The sequence below is a fragment of the Hoplias malabaricus genome, chromosome 18 (genome assembly GCF_029633855.1).
Source record: "Hoplias malabaricus isolate fHopMal1 chromosome 18, fHopMal1.hap1, whole genome shotgun sequence".
Lineage (NCBI taxonomy): Eukaryota > Metazoa > Chordata > Actinopteri > Characiformes > Erythrinidae > Hoplias > Hoplias malabaricus.
The window spans coordinates 2,173,060-2,193,855 of record NC_089817.1 but is presented as its reverse complement, the minus strand read 5'-3'; the positions used below and the strand labels follow the sequence as shown (position 1 = coordinate 2,193,855).

At 46.9% G+C, this 20,796-nt stretch overlaps 1 protein-coding gene across 1 annotated transcript; it reads left to right on the top strand.

The window, feature by feature from the left end:
* The first annotated feature begins 2,549 nt into the window (after positions 1-2,549).
* Positions 2,550-20,061, top strand: LOC136675132 (zinc metalloproteinase-disintegrin-like jararhagin). The gene is made up of 20 exons (XM_066651555.1): positions 2,550-2,608; positions 2,876-2,954; positions 3,219-3,301; positions 3,440-3,623; positions 4,298-4,381; positions 4,517-4,588; positions 5,436-5,605; positions 6,181-6,259; positions 6,398-6,528; positions 8,706-8,886; positions 9,456-9,545; positions 10,427-10,622; positions 11,883-11,988; positions 14,762-14,918; positions 15,942-16,022; positions 16,127-16,217; positions 16,790-16,813; positions 17,610-17,724; positions 18,054-18,111; positions 18,238-20,061. The coding sequence occupies exons 1-20, from the start codon at positions 2,550-2,552 to the stop codon at positions 18,256-18,258; spliced, it is 2,061 nt and encodes a 686-aa protein (XP_066507652.1). The 3' UTR covers positions 18,259-20,061.
* Positions 20,062-20,796: the final 735 nt, after the last annotated feature.

Below are 20,796 nucleotides of genomic sequence, written 5' to 3'. Positions count from 1 at the left end.
TCGCTCACACACTCACCCTGTCGCTCACACTCACCCAGTCACTCACACACTCACCCTGTCACTCACACACTCACCCTGTCACTCACACACACTCACCCTGTCACTCACACACACTCACCCAGTCACTCACACACTCACACACTCACCCTGTCGCTCACACACTCACCCTGCCGCTCACACACTCACCCTGCCGCTCACACACTCACACACTCACCCAATCGCTCACACACTCACCTTTTCGCTCACACACTCACCCAGTCGCTCACACACTCACCCAATCACATACTCACCCAGTCGCTCACACACTCACCTTTTCGCTCACACACTCACCCAGTCGCTCACACACTCACCCAATCACATACTCACCCAGTCGCTCACACACTCACCCAGTCGCTCACACACTCACCCAATCACATACTCACCCAGTCGCTCACACACTCACACACACACACTCACCCAATCGCTCACACACACTCACCCTGTCACTCACACACTCACCCTGTCACTCACACACTCACTCACCCAATCGATCACACACTCACCCAATCACATACTCACCCTGTCGCTCACACACTCACCCTGTCACTCACACACTCACACTCACCCAATCGCTCACACACTCACCCAATCACATACTCACCCTGTCGCTCACACACTCACCCTGTCACTCACACACTCACACACACACACTCACCCAATCGCTCACACACTCACCCAATCACATACTCACCCTGTCGCTCACACACTCACCCAGTCGCTCACACACTCACCCAATCACTCACACAGTCACCCAATCACATACTCACCCTGTCGCTCACACACTCACCCTGTCACTCACACACTCACACTCACCCAATCGCTCACACACTCACCCAATCACATACTCACCCTGTCGCTCACACACTCACCCTGTCACTCACACACTCACACACACACACTCACCCAATCGCTCACACACTCACCCAATCACATACTCACCCTGTCGCTCACACACTCACCCAGTCGCTCACACACTCACCCAGTCGCTCACACACTCACCCAATCACTCACACAGTCACCCAATCACATACTCACCCAGTCGCTCACACACTCACCCTGTCGCTCACACACTCACCCTGTCGCTCACACTCACCCAGTCGCTCACACACTCGCCCAGTCGCTCACACACTCGCCCAGTCGCTCTCACACTCGCCCAGTCGCTCACACACTCGCCCAGTCGCTCACACACTCGCCCAGTCGCTCACACACTCGCCCTGTCGCTCACACACTCGCCATGTCGCTCACACACTCGCCCTGTCGCTCACACATTCGCCCTGTCGCTCACACACTCGCCCTGTCGCTCACACACTCGCCCTGTCGCTCACACACTCGCCATGTCGCTCACACACTCGCCCTGTCGCTCACACATTCGCCCTGTCGCTCACACACTCGCCCTGTCGCTCACACACTCGCCCTGTCGCTCACACACTCGCCCTGTCGCTCACACACTCGCCCTGTCGCTCACACATTCAGCCTGTATCTCACACTCTCCAGTGAAACTATCCACAGATGAGTGAGTGAGTGAGTGAGTGAGTGGTGCTCTGTGCAGGGTGTGTTCCTCCTGTGCGGACAATGATTCGGGGAAGGATCCATTTGCACCGAGGCCCTGATGAAGATGACTGGATGAAGATGACCGAATGAATGAAAATTAATGAATGATTTTAGACTGAGTTCCTACGAGATGCAACAAAATAATTTGCATCAAACCATTGTGGAAACATTTGCACACTTCTAGAAAATGAGAAAGAAAAAAGAAACAGAAAAATGTAAATATACAGAAAAATCCACCTGAACATTGCAGCTAGGGACAGGGTTGGGGCGTAATGTCCAATCACACGCTCGAGGCTCATCCTGTTCCTGCAGCTCACGTCTCTGATCAGGTCTCACGTGTCCTGCCACATTTATCTGAAATGTTTATTTAGCTGTGACCCACAAACACACTATTCCTGGGCTGGACGCTGGAGATAAGAGTTCTAAATCCGGCCCTGGACGCTCCTGGTAAATCAACAGAGTGTGAACGCACAAGGAAACTCAGACAGAAAAACAGATCCAGATTCAGCAAAAAACATAACAACCATACACCTGTAAAACCTACAGTGTATACTAACTATAGCCCCAGCTCACCGTGCTGCTTTACGGTGGCCCAGAGGGTCAAACACAACAGCATTTAGGAATCATGTTGTTTTGTTTTTCTCTTTTGATTTCTTTCCAAATGCTACTGGGTTTTTACTCTCTGGGCCACCATAGTGTATCTCTGCGTTGTGTATGTCCCTTTACCTAATGTGTGTGTGTGTGTGTGTGTGTGTGTGTGTGTGTGTACAGAGCAGCTAAAAGAATATGAAGTGGTACGTCCAGTGCAGATACACACACACCAGCGGAGACACACACAAGTAAGCTATTGCAAAACACACACACACACACTCTCTCTCTCTCGCTCTCTCACACACACACACACACACACAACAGTCTTACCTCTCCTCTGTTCTCCACAGTGGTCACACTCAGACACAATGTCCTACAAGCTGGAGCTGAGACACAAAACAGTGCAGCTTCACTTGAGGAGAACCAGGTGAGAACTCCTCCTCGTCTCCATTTTAAAGGTTTGAGACGTAGATGTAGAGAGTTTATTTTAAACAAATTTCTACAAATTGCAACTTCTTAGTGAACAAAACTAAATATTCACAGTGGAATTGGAGCCATGAATTTTCTCATTCATTTGCCTTGTTGTGCCCTCCCTGCAACAATAGCTCTAGTCCCCAACAGGGGGCGCTTCCCCTTCTTTGGGAGCCACTGGTGTAGTTTATCATTGTTCACCACGACTGTGTTTGGTTTGTAGAGATCTGATCAGCTCCAGTTACACAGAGACACACTACACACCTGAGGGGACCAGGGTGACCACAGGCCTCCAGCACCAGGTGAGTGTTTACCAATCTGTTCATCTGTCCACTTACCTGTCTATTTACCTCTCTGTTTACCTGTCCTTTTACCTGTCTGTTTACTTTACCTGTCCCCTTACCTTACCTCTGTTTACCTGTCCACTTACCTCTCTGTTTACCTGTCCTCTTACCTGTCTGTTTACTTTACCTGTCCCCTTACCTTACCTGTCTGTTTACCTGTCCCCGTATGTGTCTGTTTACTTTACCTGTCCCCTTACCTGTGTGTGCGTGTGTGATCCTCAGGGAGACTCTGAGTGTTATTACCACGGCTCAGTTGGAGGTGACCAGTCCTCTGTGGTCAGTATCAGCACCTGTGAAGGTCTCAGGTAACACTCAGTTAAATCTAATGTTTTTAAAACTCTCCACTCACTTTGTGGTCCGTGGACCTGAGCTGAGGTAGTGGACAGTGAGAGGAGATACAAGGAGGTGTTATAAAGTGTGCATGTGTGTGTGTGTGTGGTCAGGGGATTCTTCCGATCTGAAGGTGAGGACTACATGATCGAGCCTCTGCAGGACAGTGACTCTGGAGAACACGCCGTATTTAAGGTGGAACTCTTCAGGAACAGAGACTTCTCATGTGGAGTCTCAAACCACACCATGGACCCTGTTCTGCCCATCTTCAACAGCAGGGGGCGCTCTGCACACATGGTGAGAAACTAACTCACAGTAACTCACTACCCATCAGATATATGGGGACACGTCACCTTTACTTATGCTAATTTTTCTACACAGTCCTATGTAAATGTCTGGACGCTCCAAGTCAGGTGACCGTTCTGTAGCTTTTGGGGGTGGAATTGTTTTTAGAATAATTTCTAATTTTCCTTCTTGAGATTAAAATGTGATTTTCTGAATCAAAGCTCTGGATTTTCCACAAGTTATAGTTTTCCTCTAAAGAAACCTGACTGGACTCCACTGTGGTCAGTGTGTTTTCTATTAGAGGTAGAGGCTAAAAGTGTGAATGTACACTTCAGACACAGCACCTGAACAGAACCTGCAGATTAATTTAAAGCAACAGTAGGTCGTATTTTTACCGTTAAATTACAGCTTCAAAATCATTGTGATTTTTCACTGAGCTGTAACTGAGAGAATAGAGCCTCTGTTGTTGATATTCTGAGCTCAGCACTGGAGAAATTGCATTATGTAACTTTTGGCGGGGGGTAGGAAACCACAACTCATCCCTTTTCCCTTTTACTTCAGGACAATGCTGTAAAAGTGAAATACACTTTAGGGAGAGTCCAGGAGAAAAACACAGAGAACACTTCGGGGGTCTAGAAAAGTGCATTCACTCATTCATATACCTTCTTCTGTTTGCTTCTCTGCAGTTTGCTGACGAGGATTCAGAGGCCAGTGCAGTTCTGGATGAACAGAAATACATTGAGATGTATCTGGTCGTGGACCACAGTGAGGTTAGAACCCAGTGTGGGATATTATCCTGTTGCTGTATTGATTTCGGGCCAGTGGAGTGAATATGGACCCTTTAAATGACCCAAAACAATCGAGGGTCAATGATAAACCTCCTGTGCAACTGTGTGTTTTTTCAGTTCCGGAATCTGGGCAGTGACGTGGCCAAAGTGAGGAAGAGGATGTTTGAGATCATCAACTTTGTAAACATGGTGAGGTGTTTTGGTTTCAACCAAAAAAGACACAGATGTGGCCCAAATGAGTCTGATGTCTGATAACCCTTTTCTACCAACGTAGAACTGGTTCTGTTCCTGTTCATGAACCTACTTTGGAATCGTTCGAATCGTATCCACCAACATGAACCAGAAAGATTTGTTCCCAGTGTGAATGGTGAATCGAGATAAAGAAGCTCCAGAAAGAGCTCAGAGCCTGAAATAAAGCGTTATGGCACAGTGGAGCCGGACGGGTCATTTTCAGAGATTTAAATAAAAGGAAATAAAAACAGGACCCTGCTCGGTGTATAGTGTAATGTATCTTTAAAGGTCCAGCAGTGGAGTTAAAGTCCCGTCTCATTATAGAACTGTGTCAAATAAAAGATCATAAAAAAGTCCTGCAGATGAAACGGCGCAAATGAAGTCAACACAACTTTAAAATCTACATTTAATATAGAATAAGGTACAGTTATGTTCCCTAATTAAAATAATTTTCTGACAGTGTCTCATATCTCACTCTGATCTGACCTCGCTGTAAACAGTGGATTAACCATGACTCTGTGCTGACTCTCTCGATTTATCTCTGTCTCTGGAGCTGAATTCAGACACAGCCCCCACAGCACCCCCTGCTGGGGACATATCCTTAGTTCCCATTTAAACTGGTGTAAAGGCAGGGGATGGTTCACTGGAGAGCACTTCATTAATAAGAATGTGGAACGGAAAGAGTTCTCTCTGGTGGAAAAGGGCTCGGTTCAGTGTGTCCACATTATTCTGGAGGTTATGAGCTTAGTTAACCCCCAGTTTCCACTTATATGTAACTAATGATGCTGTACCTGTGTTTCCTCAGGTGTACCTGCCCTTACACACCTTCATCGCTCTGGTGGGGCTGGAGGTGTGGTCAGATGGAGACAAAATAAAAGTCTCCCCCCCTGCGTCCAGTGTTCTCTCTGCCTTCACACAGTGGAGGATCAACCATCTCAACACCATCAAAGACAACGACAACGCTGAGCTCATCACGTGAGTCTCACGCGTCTCACTACACGGCCTGAAGTAACGGTCTCTGGGCAGGGCTTGCATTAAATGTTGGAACATTGATGTGAGGATTTGGTGGCAACTGCATACCGTAAACACTAGCGAGGGCAGGTGCTGATGTTGGTTCTAGAACCCGGTTTGTTCCAAAGTTATGGGATGGTTCTGTCACATTGCTCCACAGCCCAATGCCCTTTAAACACACACACACACACACACACACTTATTAGCCATAATGTTAAAGCTACCTCTTTGTTTCTACACTCACTGTCCATTCGCTAAGCTCCACTGACCACACAGGAGCACTTTGTAGTTCTACAATTACAGACTGTAGTCCATCTGTTGCTCTGCATACCCAATTTTCACCTAGATCTTCAATGCTCAGGACCACCATTGGACCACCACACTGCAGTGACACACATGTAGATCAGACTTATAGCCCCACAACTCTACAGCTACACAGTGTTCCTGTTTTCATTGTCCTGGGGACGTGGTCCCCACAAAGATGGAAATACACATAAGCACATTATTTAAGAGTGCTGAAGCTTGCCTTTGTGTTTCAGAGCGGTGAACTTCGGTTCCATTGTGGGTCTGGCGAACGTGGGAAGCCTGTGCACCCCCGACTCCACCACTATAGTTCGGGTAAGACACCACAGATGAGTCTGGTTTTTCAAACCTCACAATCAGGTCACAGATGTGGAAGGAGAGTGTGTCATGTGTGCTGCAGTAAATAAACCTGAGCCTGAGACGGTGAGTAACGGGATTATAAAACTGTCACAGGATTTCTCATCCAACGCTCTGGAGACTGGAGCCATCCTGGCGCATGAACTCGGACACAACCTGGGAATGGAACACGACTCCACCTCCTGTTTTTGCGTGAATCCTCCCTGCATCATGGCTCCAGTCATCAGGTACTGACCTCAAAACATGTCCATCGTGCAGCGCTTCAGTGTCTCACACACACACACACGTCAGAATCAGGTTATTTAAGCAAGAGCAAAGAACCACAAATGAAAGATCAGCTTATTTAGACACCAAACACTGAATAAAACACTCTCTCTCATTCACTCACTTGCACATGTTTAGCAGCTCAAACATTCTCCACAAGGGGGCGATATTAGCACTCAAAAGCACTCTGCAGCATTGCTTCAAATCACAATGTATGTTCATTTTCAAACTTACAGTTGTTTCTGATAAAGTGGCCAGTGAGTATCAGTAGAAGGTGGGTGTTTCTGATAAAGTGGCCAGTGAGTATCAGTAGAGGGGGGGTGTTTCTGATAAAGTGGCCAGTGAGTGTCAGTAGAGGGGGGGTGTTTCTGATAAAGTGGCCAGTGAGAGTCAGTAGAGGGGGGGTGTTTCTGATAAAGTGGCCAGTGAGAGTCAGTAGAGGGGGGGTGTTTCTGATAAAGTGGCCAGTGAGAGTCAGTAGAGGGGGGGTGTTTCTGATAAAGTGGCCAGTGAGTGTCAGTAGAGGGGGGGGGTGTTTCTGATAAAGTGGCCAGTGAGTGTCAGTAGAGGGGGGGGTGTTTCTGATAAAGTGGCCAGTGAGAGTCAGTAGAGGGGGGGTGTTTCTGATAAAGTGGCCAGTGAGTGTCAGTAGAGGGAGGGGGTGTTTCTGATAAAGTGGCCAGTGAGTGTCAGTAGAGGGGGGTGTTTCTGATAAAGTGGCCAGTGAGTGTCAGTAGAGGGGGGGTGTTTCTGATAAAGTGGCCAGTGAGTGTCAGTAGAGGGGGGGTGTTTCTGATAAAGTGGCCAGTGAGTGTCAGTAGAGGGGGGGTGTTTCTGATAAAGTGGCCAGTGAGTGTCAGTAGAGGGGGGGGTGTTTCTGATAAAGTGGCCAGTGAGAGTCAGTAGAGGGGGGGTGTTTCTGATAAAGTGGCCAGTGAGTGTCAGTAGAGGGGGGGGTGTTTCTGATAAAGTGGCCAGTGAGAGTCAGTAGAGGGGGGGTGTTTCTGATAAAGTGGCCAGTGAGTGTCAGTAGAGGGGGGGTGTTTCTGATAAAGTGGCCAGTGAGTGTCAGTAGAGGGGGGGGTGTTTCTGATAAAGTGGCCAGTGAGAGTCAGTAGAGGGGGGGTGTTTCTGATAAAGTGGCCAGTGAGTGTCAGTAGAGGGGGGGGTGTTTCTGATAAAGTGGCCAGTGAGTGTCAGTAGAGGGGGGGGTGTTTCTGATAAAGTGGCCAGTGAGTGTCAGTAGAGGGGGGGTGTTTCTGATAAAGTGGCCAGTGAGTGTCAGTAGAGGGGGGGTGTTTCTGATAAAGTGGCCAGTGAGTGTCAGTAGAGGGGGGGTGTTTCTGATAAAGTGGCCAGTGAGTGTCAGTAGAGGGGGGGTGTTTCTGATAAAGTGGCCAGTGAGTGTCAGTAGAGGGGGGTGTTTCTGATAAAGTGGCCAGTGAGTGTCAGTAGAGGGGGGGTGTTTCCGATAAAGTGGCCAGTGAGTGTCAGTAGAGGGGGGGGTGTTTCTGATAAAGTGGCCAGTGAGTGTCAGTAGAGGGGGGGTGTTTCTGATAAAGTGGCCAGTGAGTGTCAGTAGAGGGGGGTGTTTCTGATAAAGTGGCCAGTGAGTGTCAGTAGAGGGGGGGGTGTTTCTGATAAAGTGGCCAGTGAGTGTCAGTAGAGGGGGGGTGTTTCTGATAAAGTGGCCAGTGAGAGTCAGTAGAGGGGGGGTGTTTCTGATAAAGTGGCCAGTGAGTGTCAGTAGAGGGGGGGTGTTTCTGATAAAGTGGCCAGTGAGTGTCAGTAGAGGGGGGGTGTTTCTGATAAAGTGGCCAGTGAGTGTCAGTAGAGGGGGGGTGTTTCTGATAAAGTGGCCAGTGAGTGTCAGTAGAGGGGGGGTGTTTCTGATAAAGTGGCCAGTGAGTGTCAGTAGAGGGGGGGTGTTTCTGATAAAGTGGCCAGTGAGTGTCAGTAGAGGGGGGGTGTTTCTGATAAAGTGGCCAGTGAGAGTCAGTAGAGGGGGGGTGTTTCTGATAAAGTGGCCAGTGAGTGTCAGTAGAGGGGGGGTGTTTCTGATAAAGTGGCCAGTGAGTGTCAGTAGAGGGCGTGTGGGGGGTGTTTTTGAGGTCCTGAGGTACAGTGTTGTTTTGTGCAGAACTCCTCCTGCTGAACACTTCAGTAACTGCAGCGTGGAGCAGTATGAACACTTCCTCCAGTCCTCTCCTGATCTCAGCTGTTTACTGGACAAACCTCCTCCAGGCTCCATCATCTCTCCCCCAGTCTGTGGGAACGGTTTCCAGGAGGAGGGGGAGGAGTGTGACTGTGGCTCCGTGGAGGTGAGGAGACACACTGACCCTTTAAAAATAATGTATTGTGGAAGTAGAGTTTGAAGTCATTTCTACTAATCAGCCATAACATTAAAATCACCTTGTTTCTACGCTCATCTTCTATATATTATCTCCACGGACCAAACAGGAGCACTTTTCTTAGTGTGTGTTGTGCTGGTGCGAGTGGATCAGACACAGCAGTGCTGCTGGACTTTGTAAACCCTGTGTCCACTCTCTGTCCACTCTGTGAGACACTCCTCCCTCGTTGGTCCACCTTGTAGATGTAAAGTCAGAGACAGTAGCTCATCTGTCGCTGCATAACACACACCAACACACCACCACCACGTCAGTGTCACTGCAGAAATACACAGTGCTCCTGAGGTCAGTGGAGCTGAGGGAGTGGACAGAAACAAGGTGTTTTTAATTTTACAGCTGATAACTGTATAAACACAGCGGTTTCCCGGGTCCGTACGGTGTGTGTGTTTATGGTGTGGCCCTGTGGAAGCATTAGATGTTATCAGATTTAAGCAGATTAAAGTTCTGACCAGCCGCTGTGTGTGTGTGTGTGTGTTTTACAGGAGTGTACTAACCCGTGCTGTAACGCTGCAACCTGCACCTTAACCGCAGGCTCACAGTGTGCCACAGGAGCGTGCTGTAATAACTGCAAGGTTTCTCTCTCTCTCTCTCTCTCACACACACACACACACACACACACACACACAGAGCTAGAGTTAAGCTTACCAAGCAGGAGTTTACAGGTAGTCAGATTCCTTAAAGGGGAGCCCCACTCACACTATACACACTGGTTTTAAAATCACAATCCCACCCAGAGGTTCTCCTTCTAGTGCTGTACTGGTTTAGTGGGGGCGTGTTCTGGTTCTAGAGTCGGAGCAGTGAACAGCAGATGTTAATGTAACCAGAGGTCGTACTGTAAACGCTGCTCACAGAAAGTGTTCACGGGAGGGTCCTGAGTGGTGCAGAGGTCTGAAAATCCTTCCTGTCATTGGGAGCTCATCGGTCCGGTCCCCGGTGATGCCTCCGCCGTCCGGACAGATCTCGGCAGTTAGAGATCTCCTCCGCTGCGTTCAGCTGTCTGTTGGCTGTTTGAGAGGAAGTGGTGGAGATTTCCATGCCTCGAGATGTTTAAACTCCCATGTTCACATTAACAGTTCTGATTCTGCTCTGGTGTCAAGTGCAGAGACTTTAGAATTGCCCCGCCCCCTCGTCTGAGTCTGTCCAATCACAGCGCTAGACCCGTGTTTATGTGAGAGCACAAAGACGAGGTTAAACACAGACACAACGAGCGCGGAGAAATAAGAGCACTGAGTAAAAACGGAGAAGAAAGAGAACAGAGTGAAAACGGCTAAAAACCAGAGCTTCTGCTCCCTGCTCCTCACTGCTGTGCGCTCGGGGTCGGGGTGAACAGCGAGTGGCTCATTATCATTTAAAGGAACAGGCCAAAACAAGTCAGATATCAGGCTTGAGGTTTGAACACTGAAGGTTGATGAACCCCAACCTTTCTCTGTGTGTTTTCTGTTGTTATGTCCAGATACTGGCCAGGGCCATCCTGTGCAGGGAGGTTACAAGCGAGTGTGATCTGCCAGAGTACTGCAGCGGAACCAGCCCCCAGTGTCCGGTCGATACGTACAGAGAGAACGGCGTTCCCTGCAGAAACAGCAGCGGATACTGCTACGGAGGAGAATGCCCCCTCAGACTCGACCAGTGCATCGACATGTGGGGAGACAGTAAGGACACACTTCATCTCCACTGCATCAACTCACTGCCTGATATACACCCTCCACCTCAGCAGGGGGCACTGTGACCAGATGATCAGTGTTACTCACTTCAGCTGTCAGACGGCTGATCAATGTCAATATAATCACAAAACCACTGACAGCCTTTAGAGAGACTCAGGAACACACGCGCACACACAGCAAAACCTCACCACAATAAAACTGCATCTACATAAACAACGTCTGCCCTCAGGGGGACATCACAGTGGAGCAGCAGGTAGTGTCTCTGTCACAGCTCCAGGGTCCTGTAGGTTGTGGGTTCAAGTCCCGCTCCGGGTGACTGTCTGTGAGGAGTGTGGTGTGTTCTCCCTGTGTCTGCGTGGGTTTCCTCCGGGTGACTGTCTGTGAGGAGTGTGGTGTGTTCTCTCTGTGTCTGCGTGGGTTTCCTCCGGGTGACTGTCTGTGAGGAGTGTGGTGTGTTCTCCTTGTGTCTGCGTGGGTTTCCTCCAGGTGACTGTCTGTGAGGAGTGTGGTTTGCTCTCTCTCTGTCTGCGTGGGTACATTTAGGGAAGGTTTGACCCATCACAACAGATTAAGATTAACACAGATTTGTTTTTATATATTTTCATATTAAAAGTTTCTTTGCTTGCTGTGTCTCATTCTACTTTGTTTTACTCATTTTTTATTTATTTCTGCATATTATTCCAATTTTACTTAGTTGTAATTATTATACTCTTATTTTTTCTGTAATAATAAAATATTTATTATAATAATTAAAATCAAAATAATAGTCAGCTCTGAACCACAGCAGAGGAGAGAGGTCTGAACGAGGCGTGAGGCTCCTCTGTATTCACTGAGTGACGGGATGCTTCTCAGAGCAGACTGAGGCGTGTGGGAGGAAATACACAGAGACTTGTATTATTAATGCCTTTTAAATAAAGAGACATTCACATCCAGCTTCTCAGCAAGGACACTCTGCTCTGAGAGATCACACACACACACACACACACAGAGAAACCTACACACACATTCACAAACACCGCCAGCCACACATTCTACACTCACAACTCAGCTCTCAAACCAAAGCACCCCCCAACAACCCACACACAACCAGATATACACCTACAATCAACAAAAAAATAAATAAATAAAAATAAATCACACACTCCAGAAACGCACACTAAACCCCTCACTGCCACACACACACACACACACAATAAAGCTGTGTGTAAGTTCTGTGAGCTGACCACTTTTGTTTCTGGTGATTTTCAGCTGCTGAAGTGGCTCCAGAGTCCTGCTACGATCTGAACACTAAAGGGACACACTATGCCTACTGCACCCACCCGCACCCTCAGGACTACATCGGGTGTAAACAGAAGTAGGTCATCACCGATCTGTCTTTTCTGAAACAGTGTTTTACACTGATTCACAGTGCGGAGAAACAGTGCCCTGTCCTTAACTCGTCCTCAGAGACAGCACTGTTCCTCTGGGAAAAGAGACAGGACCATCCTCCAGACGCAGCTGCACCCCCTCACCTCCCTGAGCTGAACTAATCAGTATCACAGTTCAATCTTAAAACACTGCGCACAATACCAACCCCCGTCCGAGTCTTAAAACACTGCGCTGAATACAAACCCCCGTCCGAGTCTTAAAACACTGCGCTGAATACAAACCCCCGTCTGAGTCTTAAAACACTGCGCTAAATACAAACCCCCGTCCGAGTCTTAAAACACTGCGCACAATACAAACCCCCGTCCGAGTCTTAAAACACTGTGCTAAATACAAACCCCCGTCCGAGTCTTAAAACACTGCGCTAAATACAAACCCCCGTCCGAGTCTTAAAACACTGCGCTAAATACAAACCCCTGTCCGAGTCTTAAAACACTGCGCTAAATACAAACCCCCGTCCGAGTCTTAAAACACTGCACAGAATACAAACCCCCGTCCGAGTCTTAAAACACTGCACAGAATACAAACCCCCGTCCGAGTCTTAAAACACTGCACAGAATACAAACCCCCGTCCGAGTCTTAAAACACTGTGCTAAATACAAACCCCCGTCCGAGTCTTAAAACACTGCGCTGAATACAAACCCCCGTCCGAGTCTTAAAACACTGCGCTGAATACAAACCCCCGTCCGAGTCTTAAAACACTGCGCTGAATACAAACCCCCGTCTGAGTCTTAAAACACTGCGCTAAATACAAACCCCCGTCCGAGTCTTAAAACACTGCGCACAATACAAACCACCGTCCGAGTCTTAAAACACTGCGCTGAATACAAACCCCCGTCCGAGTCTTAAAACACTGCGCTGAATACAAACCCCCGTCCGAGTCTTAACACTGCGCAGAATACAAACCCCCGTCCGAGTCTTAAAACACTGGCTGAATACAAACCCCCGTCCGAGTCTTAAAACACTGCGCAGAATACAAACCCCCGTCCGAGTCTTGAAACACTGCGCTAAATACAAACCCCCATCCGAGTCTTGAAACACTGCGCTAAATACAAACCCCCGTCCGAGTCGTGAAACACTGCGCTAAATACAAACCCCCGTCCGAGTCTTTAAACACTGCGCTAAATACAAACCCCCGCCCGAGTCTTGAAACACTGCGCTAAATACAAACCCCCGTCCGAGTCTTGAAACACTGCGCTAAATACAAACCCCCGTCCGAGTCTTAAAACACTGCGCTGAATACAAACCCCCGCCCGAGTCTTGAAACACTGCGCTAAATACAAACCCCCGTCCGAGTCTTAAAACACTGCGCAGAATACAAACCCCCGTCCGAGTCTTAAAACACTGCGCTGAATACAAACCCCCGCCCGAGTCTTGAAACACTGCGCTAAATACAAACCCCCGTCCGAGTCTTTAAACACTGCGCTAAATACAAACCCCCGCCCGAGTCTTAAAACACTGCGCAGAATACAAACCCCCGTCCGAGTCTTAAAACACTGCGCTGAATACAAACCCCCGTCCGAGTCGTGAAACACTGCGCTAAATACAAACCCCCGTCCGAGTCTTTAAACACTGCGCTAAATACAAACCCCCGCCCGAGTCTTGAAACACTGCGCTAAATACAAACCCCCGTCCGAGTCTTAAAACACTGCGCAGAATACAAACCCCCGTCCGAGTCTTAAAACACTGCGCAGAATACAAACCCCCGTCCGAGTCTTAAAACACTACGCTAAATACAAACCCCCGTCCGAGTCTTAAAACACTGCGCTAAATACAAACCCCCGTTTGAGTCTTGAAACACTGCGCTAAATACAAACCCCCATCCGAGTCTTAAAACACTGCGCTAAATACAAATACTATATGCAGTCTTAATACCGCACAGAATACAAACCCCTCCGTCCAAGTTTTAAAACACTGCACAGAATACAAAACCCCTGTCTAAGTCCCAAAGCTGGTAGACACCATTTTAATGCAAGAATTCAGCTGCTTTAAAAGAGCAATAAGTACGATTTGGGTGTTTTTCTCACGGGGCTCCCCCTAGCATAATTCATTTTTACAGCACTGCATTGGGAGTCAATCAATCAATTGGGAGGGGGAGGAAGGTGAAGTGTTTTTCTTTCCCTCCTCCAAAAGTTACATAGTGCAGTTTCTGCAGTGCTGAGACCAGAGCTGCAGTGATAGTGGATTTGTTCTCCCTGCTTCAGACCAGTGAAACATCGCAATGATTTCGAAGCTGTAATTTTAAGGTTAAAAATATTGCACAGTGTTCCTTTAAAGGAACACTAGGTATGATTTTGGTAGCTTATCTCCTGTGCTCCCCCTACAGTCGCAGAGTGTAATTCACTTTTACAGCACTGTCCTGAAATCCCAGGGATGGTGGGGGTGTGTGGGGGGTGGTGTCCTACTCTCTTCTGAATGTTACCCAGTGCAGTTTCTGCAGTGCTGAGCACGGAGTAATAAAAGAGGCCCTGTTATCCCTGCACAATGATTTTGAAGCTGTAATTGTAAGGTAAAAATATTACATCGTGTTGCTTTAAGATTCTCTGGAGCGATGGAGTTCCTCTGGGGTGAGTTGGAGGGGTGAATGTGATCCAGAGCTAATCCCCAACAGCAGCCCCTGACCCTCACCAATGATTATGTTTCTGTGGATGAATGCCATCAGATCCTCACAGCTGCCCAATGAGCTCTGGTTGTCTGTGTAGGGACGTCATGTGTGGGCAGCTGTTCTGCTCAAACGGGATGAAGGATCCTCGCTTTGGGATCGGAGTGACGGTCGGTTCCTGTAAAGCCACAATCTACAATGAGTCCAGCCCAGACTACGGCCTGGTCCAGCCCGGGACGAAGTGTGGGGACGGACAGGTCAGACACTACAGCGTTTTTATCACTTCTACTGAAAAGCACTGGCCAATAGCGTAGATCTATCAGGAGCAGCTGCACATGAGCTTAAAGGCACTGTGCCTGGTGCCATGCGAGGCCTGGAGGGGTATAACTTCTCCCCACAGTCTTAAATATAAAGGTGCTACAATATAAAGGGTTCTTTAATAGCGCTTTTCCACCGAACGTGGGACGGGCTCCGTTCTGATTCTCGAGTCTGAGTCTGAACCTCCACCAACAAAAACCCAAAGTTTGTGCGCAGCTGGAACCACAGAATATTAGGTTTTCCAGCGTAAACCGTGACGTCTGTGGGTGTGTCTCACCGCTGTGCAGCGCCCCCTGTTGGTGATGTATACTGTGACGTACCCTCGGTTTCCACTAGAACTGCTGTAAATGCGGCCGGTTCCCTGGAAAACACCAAGGTTCTTTAAACCCGAACGGAACCAGTTCAAGAACCAGGTTTTTTAGTGGAAAAGTGCTATGAGCAGTGCTACAGAAGAACCACCTTTGGTTCCGTAAAGAACCAGTTTGATAAAGAACTGATAAAGAACCTTTACAAAGTTGGTTTAGTGAAGTTTCTTTAAGAGGTTCTTCACACAGAAACCTCTCTGTGACAAACACAGATCTCTCTACGTTTAACAGTTAACTCTCACTGAATGTAGACTCTAAAATATAAAGAAAACAGCAGAAACAGAAAGAGAAATTAAATAGAATATAAAAATAAAAATGGAAAAACCTCAGTGTGGAGTTGAGTTCCTCTGGGGTGAGTTGGAGTGGTGTTTGTGATTCAGAACTTATCCCCAACACCTGATGTTCATGTGGCTGAATGCCATAAGTTCCTCACAGCAAATGTTCCAACATCGAGTGTAGGCTGTTACTGCAGCGAAGGGGAACACACTCCTGTTCAGTAGAAGTGTGGAATGAGTTCATAGACTGTGTGTGTGTGTGTGTGTGTGTGTGTGTGTGTCCAGGTGTGCAGTAACAGTGTGTGTGTGTGTGTGTGTCCAGGTGTGCAGTAACAGTGTGTGTGTGGAGCTTGAAGTGGCCTATGGAGAACCCAACTGCTCCAAAGGATGCAGAACACATTCGGTAAGATTTAAAAGTTACACTACACACACACACACACAGCAAACACACAGTCACACCACACACACACACCAGCCTAGATTTGTTATGAATGTGTTTTGTTGCAGGTTTGTAACAATGTGGGACAATGTCAGTGTGTTTCTGGATGGGTTCCACCAGACTGTACACAGCCTTACACACAGCACATCACCTACACTGGTGAGTACACACACACACACACACACACACACACATTAAGTACACTAACTCAACTGAACACAGCATCATAAATCATCAGCCACCTCCTCATGTCTGTGGAACACAGTCCATTTTCTCAGCTCCACTGCCCTCACTGGTTACTCTGTTGCTCTGCATACTTCAACAGCCCCCTTTCCCCTTGTTCTCCATGGTCCGGACCCCCAGAGAGCGGGTGTGGGGGTGGTGTGTTAGTGTGTGTTGTGCTGGTGCGAGTGGATCAGACACAGCAGTGCTGCTGGAGTGTTTACTTCACTTATATCAGCTCAACACACACTACCATCTGTCTACAGTGTGACCGTGTGGACAGTGAGTGTAGAAACAAGGAGGTGGTTTTAATGTTGTGGTGGATAGAGCTTTATTTAATATTTTTGTTATAAAACAGATTGAGGGTTGTATTTTGGGCAGAAATCGAGCTTCACACGTTGTTATCATCAGCTGTAGTTGTTTCTATCTTTCTGATGCTGACGCGGCTGAGTTTATCTTCGGGGATGATGGGTAATTTCTAATTTAAACGGGTTGTGTGTGTGTTGCAGGTGCAGATCTGGGAATGAGCAGAGGTGAGAGATTCGTGTTTCAATTCCTAGCTGTAATTATTTGGCTATAAATTGATTTATTTAAGCTGGGTCCCTGCCACATGAAAACTGAAATTCTCCTCTTCTCTCTCTCTCACACACACACACTTTAACTTCACTTTAACCCCCCATATCTTCAGAGGATCAGAGCATTAACATGTGACTAATTCAAAGATGGATTTAGATATGCTGCATGTCACGGGTCCTGTTTGTACTTTTTAAAACGCTTTTAGTACGCTCACTGTGTCCCATGTCCCTTTGCCACTGTTATTTACTCTCCTGGCTTCCTATTAGACTTTAGATTATATGACCCCTCCCCCTCGTCTGAGTCTGTCCAATCACAGCGCTGGACCCGTGATTATGTGAGAGCACAAAGACGAGGTTAAACTCAGCAAAACAGACACAACGAGCGCGGAGAAATAAGAGCACTGAGTAAAAACGGAGAAGAAAGAGAACAGAGTGAAAACGGCTAAAAACCAGAGCTTCTGCTCCTCGCTCCTCACTGCTGTGCGCTCGGGGTCGGGGTGAACAGCGAGCGGCTCATTATCATTTAAAGGAACAGGTGCTGAAAGCGGGCGTTCTGAACAGGGCTGTATACACGTGAGGTTTCCGCTGTAGAACTCTGTAGAACTGTAGTAAACTGTGGAAAAGGAATATGTCCCTTTTTAAACTCACTCACCTTTAACAGAATATTACCTAGTGTTTCATTTGGAAAAATTCTGTTCTTATTTTATCCTTAGTAACTCTCTCTCTCTGACTCTGACTCTCTCTCTCTCTGTAGAAGACTATACGATAATGGCGGTGTTTATAGCCGTGGGGGTCTGTGCTCTGATTTTGGTCGTGATTCTCGCCGTTGTCTGGAGAATAAAGAAAAGAAAACGAGAACAAAGTCACAGGTAAAAACAGTTACAGCAAACTCCACCAAACGCTGGCCCTGGCCCTGAACTCTCCGACACACTGTGGCACACATCGTAAAGACGTGAACAGACCGCTCCCAGTTCACAAACAGACACTAAACTCTAACCCTTTGACTGACTTTAACAAACACAGCTGTAGCTCTTACTTTAAAATTTGAGATAAACAGAAGTGTTCCAGATGTTTCTGCTCATTAATACAGTGATAGATTAATAATGTTACATAAAAAACATGTATCTCCCAAAATTAAACCTTAAGTCATTTATAAAAACAAACTTCCTTCAACTAAAAGCCCTCACTGTTCTCTCAGTCGAACAGAAGCCGAAGGACGGACCAAACACGACAAAACGAACGCCGCAAACCCACTGGTATGTTTTCATTAAATAAACACCACACACACACACAATAAACCCTTCTCCACTGTGAACAGATTCTTCTTTAAAGCTGCCTCATTATCAGTGATTATTCAGAATGTGTGTTGTGTTTATTCTCAGGAAGTCTATGTTATTTCCTAAGATGACTCTCAGTGGTTTCAGTTGAATCAACTTCAGCTCTGACTCTTTCAGCGAGGAATGACTCCACTGGCTTCAGACTGAATACACAACGGAGCCCTGATCGGACGAAGTACAGGATTTTTCTGTTAGATTTCAAGCCTCAGTCTGTGCTAAAAGAGCAACAATGTGATGCTTTCTTAACAAATACAGCAAAACAGGACTAATCCTGCGCTAGACCTAACCAAACAAGTTTAATCCTGCTCTAGACCCAAACAAACGGGACTAATCCTGCTCTAGACCTAACCAAGCAAGACTAATCCTGCTCTAGACCTAACCAAACGGAACTAATCCTGCTCTAGACCTAACCAAACGGAACTAATCCTGCTCTAGACCTAACCAAACGGAACTAATCCTGCTCTAGACCTAACCAAACGGGACTAATCCTGCTCTAGACCTAACCAAACGGAACTAATCCTGCTCTAGACCTAACCAAACGGAACTAATCCTGCTCTAGACCTAACCAAACGGGACTAATCTTGCTCTAGACCTAACCAAACGGGACTAATCCTGCTCTAGACCTAACCAAACGAAACTAATCCTGCTCTAGACCTAACCAAACGGGACTAATCCTGCTCTAGACCTAACCAAACGGGACTAATCCTGCTCTAGACCTAACCAAACAAGTTTAATCCTGCTCTAGACCCAAACAAATGGGACTAATCCTGCCTTAGACCTAACCAAACAAGACTAATCCTGCTCTAGACCTAACCAAACGGAACTAATCCTGCTCTAGACCTAACCAAACGGAACTAATCCTGCTCTAGACCTAACCAAACGGGACTAATCCTGCTCTAGACCTAACCAAACGGAACTAATCCTGCTCTAGACCTAACCAAACGGGACTAATCCTGCTCTAGACCTAACCAAACGGAACTAATCCTGCTCTAGACCTAACCAAACGGGACTAATCCTGCACTAAACCCTGGTGAACTGGACGCGTTCTGCTCTAAACCATGTAGACAGCCCAGACTTGGGCTAAATCTGTCTCACTTTGGCACTTACAGCTCAGTCACGGCACTGGAGATTAACATGAGCCGAGCTGGGCTTGACACGTGGCATGTGTTGTGTAATTTAAGGTGAATCTCTGACTGAGCTGAGGCAGCCAGACTCACCCGGAGTCAACACAGTCCTTCACGACCAGATGTGCAGAACTGCAGGTGTGCCACATTTGGGCCAAATATCCTACGCTATCTTGGAGGACTAAGTTTGGGGTTAATTTGGTACTGAGCTAGTTCTGCTGTCTCCGCTGTGAACCATGGGGGTGGGAGTGCTCTTTAAGGGCCGAACACGTCCTCCACACGCTCGGGTGTATCATTTAATCATGACTAACCTGATCCTGATAACCGTTAGCTGCTCGCCTCTATCTCTACATTTATCACAATGTGGGGATTTTGAGAATAGATTTTCTTAAACGTTACATTTTGTAAATAATTCTGACTGCGGTGTGTTGACCCGGGTGTGTTAGTGTTCGGACAGATGTGTGTAAATACAAGAAAAAAACTCAATACTGTTCTGTTCTTAAGTGTTGATAGAGAATGAGCTCATTTACATGTTCATAATAAAAGTAGGGCGTGTTCCAACAAATGATGGAACAAGATTCCCGTGTGGGAATGAGATATTTAAGGTAATTTAATAAAGATGCATGTACTTCCCATGCCGTAAATATCAGTCCTGTGTCTTTGTGTGTAGTTTCTGTGTGTTATTTTGTTCCCATGTGTTATTAACTCATTCCCATGTTATAGTTTTATTATAACGGGACGTCAGCAGCAGGGCTCTGTAGTTTTGTACAGTACAGTGTTGTAATATAGTTTTGTAGATGTGTACAGTCTGAAGAAATGACCTGTTGTTGTTTATTTACAGTTGTTTACTTCCACTTTGTGAGAATTATCTAAATAAAATCTCTCAAACATCAGTTGAGTCTTTGGTCACATTTTGAGTGAATATACGGTACGATGATGGTTCCTCTTCTACAGCCAGAACGGAGGGACTGAGAACATTTATTGAAGACAGACGTTCTATCCAACGTGTCAGGACACGGAGGGGGACAGGCGAGTCGGTGCAGAGAGGGTTAAAAACAACAAACACTTTTTAGAGCACCTCAGACTGAGCTTGTAACTCACTCAATCACATACTCACTCATAGTTAGGAACAGCACCACAACACACAGTCTCTCGTATTTACGTACTGCTCCACAAGGGGGAGCTATTGTTTGTGTCCTTCGTTGTGGTGTGGGCCATATTTCAGAGTCAAATATTAATATTTAAATTCTAGTGTGTTCACTGTACGCTTGCTTACGTTTTTCTCACAAATGTCTGCTGTTATTGTAGAATCTTTGGTATTTTATCAACATCCTAATGATATCTGAATATTCATAAGTGCATTACGACATGTGCTACATAAATATATCGTGGAGGGTGAGCGCTCAAAGTTTCAGAGAATCACAGCGACCTTTAAATGTCCTGATTTGGTTAAAAACTGTGCTTTTGTTGATTGTCCAAG

What these genes read in the sequence shown, in the direction of transcription:
- LOC136675132 (XM_066651555.1), top strand. Translation starts at nt 2,550, where the DNA reads ATGTCCTACAAGCTGGAGCTGAGACACAAAACAGTGCAGCTTCACTTG. An exon ending in ACTCCACCACTATAGTTCGG is followed by an intron (nt 6,260 to 6,397) that starts GTAAGACACCAC and finishes AAACTGTCACAG; the next exon opens with GATTTCTCATCCAACGCTCT. An exon ending in CATCGACATGTGGGGAGACA is followed by an intron (nt 10,623 to 11,882) that starts GTAAGGACACAC and finishes GGTGATTTTCAG; the next exon opens with CTGCTGAAGTGGCTCCAGAG.